Genomic DNA, 15,512 nt, shown 5'->3' on the forward strand with positions numbered 1-15,512 from the left:
GGCCTCTCCCGGCCTCCCAGACAATCCGAGAACAGGCTATGGGACCACCGCCTCATACCACCCTCAGTACAGACTCCGCTTGTCTTCTCTTCCAGGAAGCCCGTGGCCGGGAGGGTTCTGGCCTTTGCATGGACCACACTGTGGATTTCAGGGTAGAATCTGCCCCCTGAGCCCACCGCACCCCCATTCGAGGGGTGGGATGGAGGCTCATACCACCTAGTCTCTGCCCCCTCAGCGCACACTGGGGTCTGGTCTGTACTCTTCCCCTTGCCAAGTGGGGCCACATTGTGGGGGTGATGGGGGGGCAGGTTTCAGACACAGCAATTTCATGGTCTCTTCCCTGGGGTAAAGTGTTGTTGCCATGCTCCCTGCTCCAGAGGCAGAGGTCACACCTTTAGGTTTTAGAACCAGGGTGGGGTGGGAGCACTCACTGATGAGGGCTGAGGCTGTGTCCAGCTTGGGGTCGTAGGGACACTTGCCCTTTCCTGACTCGAGTTTCTCAGGCTCCAGGTAGAAGATGTAATCCTGCAAGGCAGAGAGGGGCTCAGCATCATCCAAGCCATCCCGCACAGGAAAGGCAAGGGTCATCAGGCTCCCAGGATGAGAGCGAGCCCCCAGGGAAACCCTGAAGCCACCCTGCTTCACTCCCCAGATCTCATTGGGTTTTAACTCTATCTTGCCAGGTCTCCCAGGGCAGGGCGGTGCTGAGGGTTCCCAGGGAGGTGCTTCCTGGTCTAGATCTCAGATAAGACCTGGGAATCACGTCTCAGAGGACTCTGCTTTGGGGACCATGAGAGGGGCATCAGGTGGCCTTATAGGGGCTGAAGCCCCTCCATGCCAACTGGTTCAGGAAGACTCTGGCCGGGGCCCCCTTGGGCCACAGAGGCACAACACTTTTGAGCTGTGGCTGCCTGTCTTGGGCCACAAAGGGCAGGGGTACTGGCCAAGGGCCTGGGATCCTGTCCTTTGCCATTAGGTCCCACCAGGCCAGAGGGCTCTGAGGTTATTGTGTCACCAGGTTTTGTGCCCTACCTGTGGTCCTCAGAATAGACTAATAGGCCAGGGCCTTTTCCTGCCCCTCAGCAGAGCCCCCAGCTCCACATGTCTCCACAGGGAGCCGGGAGTTGAGGGGTCCAGCCGAGACCACATGGAATTCACAAAGCCTCCCCCATGCCTCCCAGCCCATCCCTGAAGATGCTAGGAGGAAGGCTGGTGAAGGCACTGGGACCAGGAAGAGCTCATGAGTAGGTTAAGGGAGGAAGAGGAGAGAGGCACAGAGGCAGGAAGGAGGTGGCAGCAGGTGGCAGGGATGGTGATGGGAAGGTGTACACAGGCCTGCTTCCAGTTACACTCTGCACACATGACTTCCTGCACACATGGGGCTGCACACACAGCTCGGCACGCATCACTGCCAACACACGGAACCCACTGTTCACACCCTGGGCACACACACGCAGAGTCTGAGCGGCCCCACTTCTCAGCACTCCCTGCCACAGACACGCGAGCTCAAGTGACCACTTGCTCTATCACTCACCGGCAGCCCCTGCCCCCCTGCCCGCCCCTGCCCAGCCCCAGCGCCCCCCAGCCCCGGCCCAGCCCCTCAGCCCTGTCCTGGGTCAAGTCTAGTAGACACACAGCTCTGCCCCTCCCACCCCAGGGGTTAACCCGTGCTCCAAGCAAGGCATGGGGCAGGGACACCTAAGAGCTATGTGTCAGGCTGCACACATGTGCCATTTTCCCATGCTGGGTGCTAAGCAAGGTGTGGGTTGGAGAGTGCCCAACGCGTGCCCACGCATGTCTACACACGTGTTCTGAGGGCGGAGGCATGGCTGTCCCCAGGGCTCCTGTCTTTCCCACCTGATGGCTTCATGATTTCTTGTCACACTGAGGCTGACATGAGTCCAACTGGGAATGCCTTCAGAGGCTGAGGGCACTGCAGGGGAAGGGGTGGGAGGGGGGCACAGAGGTGGACGGAAGACCCTGGGGAGGCTGGCCTGGGGTGCAGGCTCCTGGCTGGAAGGCCAGGCCCAGGATGAGTTCGGTTCAGAGGCAGTGCTGCCTGGCAAGAGCCTGGAGGGATGAGGCCCACCTGGCGTGGGGCTGTGGGCGTCGGGTGGAGGGCATCATCAGTGGCTCTGCTGCCTCGGCCTCTGACCACCTGCATCTGGGTCCAGGGCGTGGCCTGAGAAGATGAGGAATACGGGTTAGAGCCAGGGGTGGCAGGGGCTGGGGGAGCGGGCTTGGGCTGCCAGCTTCTCACACCACACATGCCAGGAACACATGGGAGCACCTGAGCCCCCAGAGCACATATATGCGCCCCTGTGTGAACACATACACACAGCTGGGGCACACCTGCACACACCTGTGCCCCTTAGGTCCAATCATTCTCACACACTCCCTACAAGGTCACACCAGCTCACACACATGCCCACATGGAAATGGAGGAGGGCAAAAGCGGGCAGGGTGGGGCAGAGCTGAGGAAGGGGCAGCTCTCCCCCAGGCCGTATGGCAGAAGCTGACCCAGGCGTCCAGCCTCCTGATGCTGAGGCCCCCGCCAGGCCCTCTGGCTTTGGCTGCAGGGGCACTGTCCACATATGGAGGAAGCGCTCACTACATGCCAGGCACAGTGCTAAGAGCTCTGAGAGCGTTAGCTCACTGCCTCCTCCTCACACCGACCTGTGAGAAAGGCAGCTATTAGCCCCATTTTCAGGAGAGGAAACTGAGGCTCTGAGAGGTGGAAGAAGTCACTCACCCAAGGTCACAGGGCCGGGAAGTGGCAGGGCTGGGGCTCAAGCCCATCCTCCCATCAGAACCCTGGAAGGTAGCTATCAGTGGGGGCAGCACAGGGCCAGGGTGGGCGAGGCTTACCTGCGCGCGGCGGCCGCGGTTTACATAGGTGCACATGGGGTTGTAGGCGCCGGTCCCGCACACATACAGGTGTGTTCGGTTCCAGGGCTGGATGAGCCTGACGAAGTTCCCGCACTCACCCTGGGGCCAGAGGGAAAGCCAAGGAGGTGCCCAGATGCCTGCCTGGCCCCAGTGCCTTCCTGGAGTCCCCTGTCCCCCGCCGCCACCTCCCGCCACCCCACCTGTGACCCCACTGCACTCACGTTGCCATCCTTGCCTGAGAGCACGCACTCCTCAATGCGCTGTGGGGAGGCTGCCCAGTGGATCTGCCAGAGATGGAGGTCAGAGGGCCTGATGGAAGGGCTCCCAGCCCTGGGGCGCGCGTCCCTCACCCCCCCACCACATCTGGGCTGGCCCTTACAATGAGGGGCTCGCGGTTGATGTCATGCAGGTCCAGGGACAGCACGTAGTCCTTGCTGCCCACATACATGCGGTCATGGTCCTCATCCTTGAGCAGGATTCGGTAATCAGTTGTGTTGAGCAGGAAGTTGAAGAAGTGGGCCGTGCCTGTGGCCTTAAGCTCTGTGGGCAGAGGGCAGAGCAGCAGTGAGGGCTCTTGGAGACCATCCAGCCATACCCCCTTTGACAGAGGGGGTAGCCCCACCGCACGGTCATCTTAAACCCCCAGCTTCTCCTCCAGGGCCTGCTTGGTTCCCTCTCTAGTCCCTGACATTCTGGGAGGAGAAAGTGGGACAGGTGGGCAGGGCAGGGAAGGGGCCACACCCAAAGCTGGGGCCCTGATTCATGGGCAGCCCAGCCAGTCTCTGGGTCTCAATGAAAGGGCAGCGGACATGGGCCAGGGTGCATGATGGCATCAAAGACTCTCTGCTCAGGTTGGGGGTTAATGCTCCCATGCTCATGGTGGGGCCAGCTTCCCACAGGGGCCTAAAAGGGTTAATGAGCAGGGGGGTGGGGGGCAGGTGCATCCAGGACAGCTCACAAATGCTGGCACAGGGCCAGGGTGCCCTGTCCTCACCCCAGCTGCCAACAAGACAGAGGGCAAAGCTGGCACACAGCAAGGTCCCCACCTTGTCTGAAGCAGGTTAGCCAGGACACCAGAAAGCCCTGCTGGAGCCAAACTGCCCAACAGACCTTGGGCTTCCCCCAGACCCCACAGGGTTGCTGACGGTGGAATCCTCAGGCCACTCTGAACCATCCAGGAAGTCTTTCCCAGGAAAGAGGCCCTCCCCCTAGTGCTGCAGAGTCCCTGGGGCTGGGGACAGGGTCCAGCTGAGTCCTCAGTTTCCCTTCTGCGTGAGTCTGGCAGCCCTGGCCCTCTCACCCTCAGGTTGCTGGGGGAAAGTCCTCCTTTCTGGGGATGAAAGACAGGAGGAAACTTGGCTAGTGATAGGCCAATGACAGAGGACTCTGGGAAACTTGGTCACCTTCCTCTGGGAGAGGGAGTTCCGAGGGGTCCCCTTGGCAAGTCACTCCTCCACCCACCCCCCAGCTAACTTTAGCTCCGCAGGAGAGAAGAGATTGCAATGAGGGTGATGAATATTCACCAGCACAGGAGGCCTGAGACGGCAGCACACAGAAGCGTATGTATGCATGCACATGGCCCAGGTATACACACACGCACATATGTGTCCTACATCAGATGACGCATCCACCAAGGGGAACATACACATCGCATCTCCCTGCCCCACATCAGGTGGGGCGATCAAGGGGGAGGCCTGGAGAGGGAGAATCTGAGCCCTGGGATCTGAGGTCACTGAGAGCCGTAGATGCTGCCTGAAGGTGGAACCAGCAGGTGGCCCCATCCCATTAGTCAAGGCCGCTGTCTCTGACTGGCCTGGCTGACCCTGACCCCTGCTGTGTGCTGGAGACCAGGGAATGGAGCTGGAGGGGCTGTGCCTGAGAGCAGCTTTGAATGGGAGCTTCAGGATGTGCTGAGATGGGTGTGTGAGGTGGGCTGGGAGCCAGGGGAGTCCCACAGCAGACCCAGAGCCCACATCTGAGGGCTGGGCAGGGCAAAGGCCTTGCCCTGCCCAGCTCTGACTATGGCAGCAAGAGAATACAGGTGATGACCTTGGCCCACCACTGGGACACAGGGACGCCAAGGGATCAAAGGGCCGATCCCTGCCTGGCTAAAGCCTCATCGGCGGTGCCTCTGAAGTCCTGGGCAGGGCACCCTGGGCACCTGTCCTGCACCTGTTGTTGGGCCACTCGGAGTCCCCCGCCTGGCCACCCGGCCATAGTGACAACAGGAAAGTAAACACTCCCCCCGACCCCGACCCAGGGCCAGGAAGTGGCCAGAGAGGAAGTGGGGCTGCCAGCGGAGCCCCCCCAGGCTGGGACAGCCCGCCAGGGGTTATTTATACCCTGGCTGGGGGCATGGCCTTGACTGTGCCCTTACCCGTCCTGCTGGGCTAGGGGGCATTTGGGGGGCAACGGGGGGACGGGAGGCGAGGCTGAAGTGGGCACCTTCAGACGCAGGCACCTAAGGTGGGGGGAGCTCCAAATATCTAGCCCCAGGGATGCAACCAGCCATAATGCCTACCCTCCCATCCCTGCCTAGCCTTGGGTCCCTATAATCCAGACCCTCCCCCTCTACAGTGCCACGACCCCCAAGTCCAACTCCCCCTCCCAAGTACAGAGGAGACACCATTCAGCAGATGAGGAAACTGAGACCTACATGAGGAGCAGGAGACCAGCCTTGATCTGACATCCTCCCTCTCAACTCTCCGTGCCCGTGCCCTTTGGTAGAGATGGGAATGGAGGGAGCCTCTCACTTAGTCATCCAGTACCTATTATGTGCAAAGCCCTGTGCTCATTAACATCCAAATTACAGATGAAAGGCACAGAGCAGTGAAGTGACATGTCAGTGTGCATGGAGCGTGATATTCCCACCCAGGTCCATGGCCTTTTGGGCTAAAGGAGAGGCAGGTGCCAGCAGAGCCAGTCCTGGTGGTGGGGACTGCCTGTTGGGAGGGCCAGGGCCGGAAGGTGACTCGTCCTCCATTGACAGGACACATGACTCAGGACCCTCGGGACCCCTCCCAGTGGCCACAGGATATGGCGTCAATGGCTCTGTTGTCACAGGATGTGATGTTTTGGTCTCTGTGGAAACTAAGGCGGGTGTGGGGAGCCCCCATAAGGCTGTGTGGGGTAGGAAATGGGTGGGAGCAAGGGTGAGGAATCTTTGGCTCTGGCATGGGCTTCATGACCCCAGTTGCGGTCTCGGAGCACTCATTTCCCTCATGCCAGATTGTAGTAAAGAATTAAAATAAGGGTCCCCATGACAGCCCTGCACCCCCAGCTCCAGACAGGAAGACTGAGGCCCAGGGGAGAGTGGTGCTCACCTTAGGTCACAGGGTGAGGAGTGAAACTGGTGTGCTGCCCCCACCTCCTCACTCTGCCGCAGGGTAGAGGAACAGGGGGCCTTCACTCCTCCAAGAAGCCCGGGTCAGGGCAGATGGTGGTTGAGTAGCCCTGGGCATCCTGCTCTGACACCTGCAGTGTCAGCAGGGCTAGAGCCTACTGGTCCCCAGCCCCACTGAGGAGCAGGGACTTGGGCCAAGGGGACCTGGGGGCCTGAGGGGGCATGGATGTATGTGGGGGAGCTGACATGGACTGAGGTTGCTCCTGTCCTCAGGCCAGTCCCCACCTCTGCTCCACTTGCCCCAGGCCCAGCTCTGATAGCAGGAGTGTCGCCCCTCCCCCACCCCCAGGACAATACAGAGGGAGGGGCTGGGGCACAACCAAAGGCTCTGTGGGTGTCAGGGATTCAAGTTTGTATAAGCTTTGACCTTGGGGAGGGAGGGTGGTGTGCCTGAGTGATGCTCCAGGGAAGAGCTCCCCACCCCCATGCCCTCATCCAGGCTGGGCACAGGTTGGGTGGGGTGACATCCGGGAAGGCTTTTCCCGTCATGGGGAAGGAAGAGCCTTTTCTGGCATCAGACACCTCATTTCCGCAGTCGTTTCCAGCCTCTAGCACTCTCCCATGGCCATTAGACACTTGGGGTCCTGGCCCAGAACAGCCTGGCAAAAGTCCAGAGGCAGGAATTTTCTCAGTGTATAGGAGGCTTAATCCTGGGGGTCTCTGTTTCCTCCTCTCTGGGAAGCAGCTGATGATGCCTTACTTTAAAGGAGGTGGTGGGCGAGGACAGCACTGAGGAGGCGTGTCTGCAGCCCTCACCCGAAGACCCCGAGTGGGCGGCCCCCGACCCCTGCTGCCCGTCTCTAGGACACCAGGTCTGTTGCCAGTGAGGCAGGGGCTGCTGCAAAAGGGGGGTCTTGGATCAGAGATGGGTACCCCGCCCCCTTGGTTACAGCCCTACAAAGCAGCAGGCCCTGACTGACAGTGTCACCTCTCTGGGCTGTGCTTGGGTACTGGGAGGTGATAGACAGGTCCCGGCAGCTCAGCCCTGACCTCTGACTTCATGTGGGCTGGTCCAGCCTTAATCCCTAAGATGAAGAGAAATGAGGCTGGAGGTGAAGGGTGGGGGTGCTGGCCAGGGTCTCTGGTCAGTACTTTATCCCCCTGCCCTTCTGAGGAGGGAAACTGAGGTGGATAAGGAGATGGTAGCAGTGGCAGCAGCAGGAATGGCAGGGTCCCTCCTGGACACCCCCGTGGGCTCTAGGGAGGGTTGGCCCCCAGCCCCTTTACCACTCCCTCAAGCTGTGAGGGGCCCCAGAGGAAGGCCCAGGGGCTGGGCTGACCCACTGGCTCCCGGCCTAATCCTCTTTTAATGAGCGGCCAGCCGGAAGGCCTCAGCCCCTGGCCACAGCCTTGCAACCCTGGAGCCCCAGCCAGGCGAGCGGGGGGCAGGGCCTCCCTAAAGCCTTTGCATGCACCTTTCTCCCTGCTCAGCACACCCACCTCACTCATACCTCAATGCCAAGACTCCAACCCTGGCCAGGCCAATCCAGGGCCCCAGCATCTGCCTTGACATACCAGGGTGACATCTGCCTTGTGCTCCCATGGACCCTCTCCTAGGCATTTACCATTTGTTCAGGTCCAGGTCCCACATGGGGCTAGGCAGGAGAGGCTGTCACCTTTGATTCAGGGGCTGGCTCTCCCAGTCCCACCTCCCACCCCACCCCTAGGGATGTTCTAGATGGGAACACCTAGAAGCCAGACCCAGGGTTTTGCCTGGGGCTTAAGCTGCCTCCTCCCTGGGGGGTAGGCTTCAGGTTCCTCTGGCCCCAAGCCCCTCAAAATCTGTCCTCTTCAATCCCATCTCTGGATCAGGCTGTCCAGATTGGAGACCCAGAAGCCTCCCTAGGAGCCATCCATACTCGCCCCTCTTCCCCCTAGGCAGGTGAGCCAGGTCAGTGCCAAAAAAGCCAATTACAGCCGCTCTCACCCAATTAGCAACTAATTATGGCCTCATAGTCCATTCAACATAATTAACATGTAAATGACTCCACGTGTTTATATTCAATAACGGCTCTGATTGAATTTAATTTAAAAGTCTGAACTGGGGACCTAGTTACCGTATTTCATCACTTAGAGCTGCCACTTCCTGGGAATGTCAGCTCCTCCAGGGGAGAGGGACCCAAGGCCAGAGTGAATGGTGGAGGGGCAGGTGCCAAGACACTGGCCCAGCGCTGGAGAGGGTGGAGATGGTTGTAGTCCCTGCCACCCTGACATGCCTATCCCAGGGGTGCGGGGAGGTGGTGAGGTCAGAAGAGCCCCCAGTGGGACCCGCAAGATGGGAAATCCTCTGGAACAAGGGGCCCCTTCTTAAGGGCTACTGTAAACATCGCAGCTGTTCAGTAAACACCAAGCTGGAGCCGAGCTGGAGCAGCCCAGCTGGGCTAAGCTCTGCTGCAGGCTTCCCTCCCATTTTGGGGGCTAAGGGCTGGGGGTTGGGGGTTGGGGCCTGGGACCGGCAGGCCTAGGCATGCTGTTCCCACGCCCGTTCCGCCCCAGCGCCCACCTGCTCCGCCCAGGAGAAGACAGGCTGGGGGCACAGCTCATCCTGACCCGGGAAAAAGCCAGGTGGGAAGGGGCAGCAGAGTCACTCCCTGGCACACACACCTGGTGGACAGCAAAGGTTCTACACCTCTCCCCACTAAGGATGTCCAGTGACTTTCGACCATTGTGTCCCAGCAGGTAGGGAGCCCTCCAGCCTTGGTGCCTCCATTGATCCCTGCCCACCCCCAGGACCACATGGTGCCTGACTGTTCTAGGTCTGGGCTGGTGGCTCAGGGGGTCAGGATGTCCTACCTGGACTCGAATGGCATGCACGGCTGCCTAGGAGGACACCTTTGGGCATCTGCAGGCCAGGCAAAGTTCAGAGCTCTTGCCCAGCTTGGAAATGACACAGTGTGGTCAAGGAGGCTGGTTTGAAGGGGCAAGGCGGCCCCTGAGCCTGGGGTGGGAGGAGGGGGCCTGGGCCAGGCAAGCAGCTCACACTGGAATGTGCCCCAAGAAGTGGGAAGGGGGTGGGAAGAGGGGCTGGTCCTGAGGGGAGGGTGGCACCAATCCATTTCTCAGGTGGGCAGAGTGGATCAGAGCCTCCAGTTCCACAGGCCTCGGGGGCCCACCCCTCCTCCCACATTCCAGACCTGGCCCGGAAACTCCTCACTCCTTCCTCCACCACCTCCTCCTCCCTGTGACTGCAAAAGACAACAAACTCTCCATGGCTCATTTACTCTGATAAATCAACCAGACGGACAGGCCAGGATGGGACCAACAGGCTGGTGGGTGTCAAGACCCTCCCCCTGCCCTGGGCCCAGCCCCCATCTCTGCCCTCCTCAGACTCCTGGGGTCCCTGCAGCCCCTTCACATCACCTACCCAGAGATTCCCAGGATGTCCCAGACAGTCTTCGCGCCCCCCCCAATATTCAGATGGGGAAACTGAGGCACCGCACAGACAGATGTGTGCTCAGGGTCAGCCTTGAGGGATGTGGTGAGGCTGTCTCAGGACTCCAGGCATGACTTAGCTGGTCGCCAGTCCAGAAAGGCAGCGAGTACTCCACACAGGCCTGGTGCTAGGACTGGAGGGTGCTAAGCAAAATGACAGCGTGAGCAGCCTTGAGCAGAGGAGCCTGGAGTGCCACCCATTCCACCTCAGGTGCTGCAGGAGCCCAGAAGGCCCCCACATTCTAGCTGTTGCTCTGCAGTTGTAGTGCAGGACCGACAGGAGCCACCCAGGCTGGTGGACCAGCAGGTCCACACAGTGGACTCTGCCCCTGGAAGGAAATGAGGGCATCAGCACTGAGCCCTAAATGGGAAGAAACAAGGCTCTTGGCTGGGTGCAGAGACCTTAGAGGAAAGAGCATGTCCGGGTAGGAAGCCACGGAGGGGTCATGGTAGTGATGGGAGGAGATGCAGACAAGGGGGGATCAGGGGAAGGAAGGAAGGAAGAAGACTGGGGGAAGGGGGATGGAGCCGAGGCCTCACGCCCCAAAGGCCTCCTGGTCCCTGGAGGGGCCTGCTGCTTCGGGGTTGTCCCTGCCCTGCAGAGATATAGCAGACAGGCAATACTTGCCAGCAGCCCCAGTGAGAATGCCACAGGTCAGCCTAGCTGAGCCTCCCTCCGCCACTGGCTGGCCTCCTGGAACCTAGGCCAGCAGCCACCGCCCAGACCCCATTCTTTGTCGGGTCAGGATCAGTAAGCAACCCCAGGAGGCCTCCACCCTCTCCCAGGGGCTGCTCAGCAGCCTGGGGGGCGGGGGCCTGCAGGCCTGCCAAGCTCAGGCACCCACGTGAGCTGGGCTTTGGATTCAGATCGGAGCCTTCTGGCATCCAGGCCTCTGGCAAAGGCCCTCTTGCTATTTCTAAGAAAAATGCAGCAGGAATCTTCTCTGCTTCTCCAAAGCTCCAAGGGCTCCCTTGAGGCAGGGCTCAGATTCCCAGGACAGTGCCAGGTCAGGCCAAGAAAACATACTCTTGGGCCAGTTGCGTAGATGCCCAAGTGACAACCCAGGTCTGGTCACCCCTAGCACAAGCTGTAGGAGCTAGAACAGTGCAGGGCCGGGTGGTGGGTGGGGGTGGGTTGCGGGCTGTGTCACTAAAGCTGATCGTGGGCCCCAACCAGACTGGGACACTCATCTCTGGGAGAGCCCCCTCCATGGCATCCCTTCCCCAAATGCATTATCTTTTTCCCAGTATGTATTTGGTACCTCTGCCATGAAAAAAAGAGCTCAAAAACCACACGGAGAAAGTGCAAACTCTATATCCTAGCACCAGGAGCAAGACTCCATGTAGCATCTTGCCCTTTCCCCAGTTGCTGCACCCCACACACCCCGCCTCCGCTCCTGCTCTTCCCGCTCCCGAAATCTCCCTTCCCCTGTTTGTGATGTAGCCTCCTCCACAAATCCTGTCCAGATGCCCATGGTAGGAATCCTCCTCCTCCTGACCCCACTCTACCCACAGGGCTCAGGGTCCCTCTTGCAGTCCTTTCCAAACACCACCTGCTTTACCAAAGGTTAGAAATCTAGAGGGAGAGGTAAGGCAGTGTGGACTCCTTGGGCACCCCCAAGGATCAGCCCTCAGCCCTCTGAGGGTGTCTGCCACCCTCAGAGTAGCTCTTAGTTTCTGAGACTTCCTTCGCCAGAGCCATAACTGTATTCACAAAAAGTTAATGCACAAAACACAATGAAGTCAACACCATTTTTGTCCCCATTTTACAGATGAGGCAGCAAGGACACAGAGGGACTTCACTACGCAAGGTCTACCCATGGCCAGGATGCAAGCTAGGCAGCTTGAGACCTCAGGATGCTGCTTCCATAGGGCCACTGCCATCCCTACCTTACATGGAGAAACCGGGGGTGGGAGAGCCTAAGCTGCTTGTCTAAGATCACACAGCTGACAAGGTAGGATAGAGGTTTGCCTGCCTTCAGGGCCAGCTCTCTCAACCACCACAGCACCACCTCTTCATTCTACCAAATTAAGTGTCCCACTGCCTGCCCTGGGGGAGGAGCTGGAGGTCTCCCAGGCGTCAGAGGCCAAGTACCCACGGCTCTGAAGACGCCCTCTGGGCTCCACACCACCTCTGGAGAGGTCACAGGGTTGGAGGTGCACACACACAGGTGCAGACAGCCAGGAGCCCACTCTGAGGCTGCCACCTCCCAAGCCACAGGGTGAAAGATGCCTTTATGGGCCAGGATGAGATTTTTATCTTGGTGGTTTCTCTTTAAATTCTTTACGATTACGAAGCAGTGGGGGCTGCCAAGGAACATGATTTACTCCTTGAGCATGCACCAGCTCCTCACTCCGTGCCAAGGGAAGCTGGAGCCAGGGAGGGAGGGGTGGGCGTCGTGCCAGGGAACCAGAGACAAGGCCTGTGCTGCGGAGGCCCAGCCAGTGGCGGTCCCATCTGAAGCTTGGCTGGACCTGGAAGGACCACAGCTGAGAGCCTCAGGTCCTGGCCTGGCTGACCCAGGCTGGGCCTCAGGCAGGCTCTCGGCAAGCACAAGGACCTGCCCGGCTCTCTCCGAGGGCTGATCCCTGGCCAGCTGAGGGGCAGCCAACCAGCACCCAGGACCTCCCAACTCCCAAAGCGGCCATTTCCAAGTCCCCTCTCAGGAGTGAGGCGGCTCCCATTTCCAGGAAAACTGAGATCCCAAACGCAGGGATCTCAGCTCAAGTTCATGCTTTGGGTCTTCCTTCCTCCCTCATCAGGCTCATCCTGGAATACCCACGCCTCCCCAGTTTGCTAGCTCCAAGTCCCCCTGTAGCTGTCAAAGCCACCTACCCAGCTCCCTGGTACCACCCCTGGCCTCCAAGCTCCTGGGCCTTCTCACCTGTCCCTTGCAATCTGAAGCTCCAAGCCTGTTTGGCTGGCCAGGGAGCCCCCCTGGTGGGCAAGGGAGGGTCCTTAAGCTCCCCAGCCCCGCCCCTCACACCGTGCAGTCAGGCCAGCTAAGTAAATGGACTGTGACCCTTCCTAACCTCCAATCTCCTCATTTCCTAATAAGGAGACCTGGCGACTTTGGTTCTCGAATGCCACACACAAACGATGTAAGTGGTGGCACTGTTATGGGCCTAATAGTCCCAGAGGCTCAGGAGCTGGGCTGAGGAGGGCTGGTGGGCAGTGACCAGCACCAACCCGTTCACCCTCCACCTGCAAAACGTCCTTCCCAAAGAGCAAGCCAGATACGCCCAGACTCTTGAGAAGGTTGAACCCCAGGGCTGCTCTGGTCATAGAAGCCCTTTCCTCTCCTGGGCCCTGGTTTTCCTTCTCCGAAGGGAGAGAGCTTCCTAGAGGACTCTGATCAGTGGAGGGGCTGGGGTGATGGACAACTGTATTCATAGGAAATAAGCAAACCCAAGTGCTGTTTCTCCAGTGGTACAGAGCACAAGAAGCCTGACCAGTGCGAACCCAGCCCTTTCCTTGGGAAGTGAGGCTGGGCAGGCTAAAGCCGGCACTGCAGGGTCCTGGAGCTCGAGCTCGAGCTCGAGCTCGAGCCCGAGCCCGAGCCCGAGCCCGAGCCCGAGCCCGAGCCTGAGCCCGAGCCCGAGCCCGAGCCCATGGGAGAGGGCTGTGCCTGCATTCCCAACCTGCCCTCCACCCCCAGTCCTGGGACAGGTTCAGACATCAGGCAGAGCCAGGCTCCATCTTAGTCCTGCTCCTGAGTGACCCGGGAAAGCCTCTGGGTCTGATTCCTCACAGGATACCCAGGGAGTCCCCTTCCCCAGGCCTTGGAGGGACTACCACTTGGTTATCATCATGGGTACCTATTGTTATTTCTATTATTTTTATCTTTCCTGACCTCCCCTGGCAAGGTGACCTTCCATTCCATCTCCTTACTCCGGCCTCAGTTTCCCCAGTAGCCCAGCCACCTCATGTCATCACAAGACCGCTTTCCCCCTCCAAAGACCTCTTGGCCTCAAGTCCTGGCCAAAGCCAGCCCAGGCAGCAGCAGTGTATTGTGGGGGTGGCTTCCTGGGAAAAAGTAAACATTCCCCAAGCTAAACAAAGGACCTGGCAGGGCCCTCACACCTCCCTCTGCAGTGGGAGGTGGTACCCCAGGGCTTGGACCATCTCAGGGTGGGGGAAGGGAGAGTTTTTTTTCTCCCAGACTTGGCCAGTGACTCTGGGGTTAAGGGGACTCCAGGCCCAGGCAAGGATAGGTGGTGAAAAGAGGGTCCTGCTGCCCAGGCTCTCTAGTTCTAAGCATCCATGAGCTCTCAAAGAATACCTCTCCTGCTCCTGAAAATCTTCCTCACTTGACCCCTCATTTCTGCATGACCTTGGCTGTGCTGCTGATGGAAGCTCAGGAGATGGGCCATAGGAGTCTCCCCACTCTGACTGAACCCTGGGCCCCTTCTCCCTTATACCCTCTCTCAGCTTTAGGCCTGGCTGGGGTGCCCAGGCGGATGGGCAGGCAGCAAGCCCAAGCCTGGCCCAGTTCCTGCCTTTGTTCCTTTATCTGCCCTGGGCAGCGTGGCCCCTCATACCAGAACCTCCGGCTTAGAGGGTCTGGCCCGACTAGGCCGGAACTAGCACCTCCCAACTGCAGCAGGACCCAGGCAAGGGAGGGGATGTGCCTAGACTGAGGGAGGCCCTGAGGCCTGGTATGGCAGCTGCTATATCCATCCAAGGCACAGATGGAGAAACTGAGGCATTAAGCCACAGTGACCACCAGTGTTCCCAAGAGCAGCCCTCTCTGTGCTCCTCTTGTATATCCAGGAGGAGAAGCTCCTCCCAGCCCTGGCCACAGCCAGGCCAGGGCCCAGGTTCTGTAGGTGTTGGTCTCTATTCTCACTCCACAAATGATCAGTGAGGGCCTACTCCTCACTGAGGGCCGCATCGTATGCATGAGCTGCCTGAGACCATCCAGCATGAGGGGGGAGAGGGGTGCACAGGGCCTGGTGCACAGTAAGTGCTGAGCTCCCAGGAGGCACCGGCCAGCTGGGTGTCCATTGTCTTTTCAGCCACTTTGTCTGTGAGCACCCCCATCTTGTTCACTGCACAGTCCCCAGTGCTCAGCACAGGGCCTGGCACATGGCAGGTACTCAAGAATCTGCTAAACTAAGTGACAGCTAAGCATAAAAGTAGGACAGGAGATCAAGTAGGAAACAGAAAGGTCCTTCAGGACAGGGAAACCTGCCCGTGCAAAAGCACAGAGGCCTGGGGATGGGGTGGCCCCAGGCAGCCTACAGCCCCACCCCAGGCTGCCACAAGAGTCAGCGCCACAGGCTGGCTGCCAGTGAGTTGGGCTTTTAGTCACTGTGGGTGTCAGCTTCAGAGCTAATTGAGGGGGAATCGACCTGACCGATGTGGGCTTCAGGCGTGGGCAAGACCAGAGCACCAGCACTATTTCTGGCCTCTCCTCTGCCTCCTGCCTGACCGTGGCCCTGCCCTTGCCTGAGCCTCGGTTTCTCTCTCTGGAAAAAAGGAACAAAAGCCTTTGCCCCTGTGCCCCTGCAGGTCCAAGAAGGTTTAAAGGAAGTGTACAGAGACCCTCCCAATATCTTGTTTCTCCTGCTTCCTCTCACGGGTCTCCAGGGTGATGACAAAAGTGATACCCAGAGTGGATGCCTTGGTTCCAAGATCCCAGTGGTATGGAAACCAAGTCACCCTCCCTGCCCCTGTGGGGGGAGGGGATGCTCTATTCTCCCTGCTGGCACCCTGGGCTTGGAATGGGGTGAGAGGGGGACCAGGCCCCTTCAATATTTATTAATCAGCTCCGAGGATTTCCAC

The 15,512-nt window shown here is 59.3% G+C and overlaps 1 protein-coding gene across 5 annotated transcripts in view; it reads right to left on the minus strand.

Moving 5' to 3' along the window:
• SEMA3F (semaphorin 3F) overlaps positions 1 to 15,512 on the minus strand; it is a 30,261-nt gene that overhangs the window by 8,696 nt on the left and 6,053 nt on the right. For 4 of the 5 annotated variants that reach the window (XM_007168705.2, XM_007168703.2, XM_028163207.2 and 1 more), the window contains 5 exons: positions 3,269 to 3,429; positions 3,111 to 3,173; positions 2,869 to 2,988; positions 2,090 to 2,182; positions 432 to 525 (listed from right to left, as the gene is read on the minus strand). In XM_007168705.2, the coding sequence (XP_007168767.1) occupies positions 432 to 525; positions 2,090 to 2,182; positions 2,869 to 2,988; positions 3,111 to 3,173; positions 3,269 to 3,337 (439 nt within the window). In that variant the 5' untranslated portion in view covers positions 3,338 to 3,429. The remainder of the gene's footprint in view (positions 1 to 431; positions 526 to 2,089; positions 2,183 to 2,868; positions 2,989 to 3,110; positions 3,174 to 3,268; positions 3,430 to 15,512) is intronic. The other variant, XM_007168704.2, reaches the window with a different exon arrangement.

This window comes from Balaenoptera acutorostrata, chromosome 10 (genome assembly GCF_949987535.1).
Source record: "Balaenoptera acutorostrata chromosome 10, mBalAcu1.1, whole genome shotgun sequence".
Taxonomy (NCBI): domain Eukaryota; kingdom Metazoa; phylum Chordata; class Mammalia; order Artiodactyla; family Balaenopteridae; genus Balaenoptera; species Balaenoptera acutorostrata.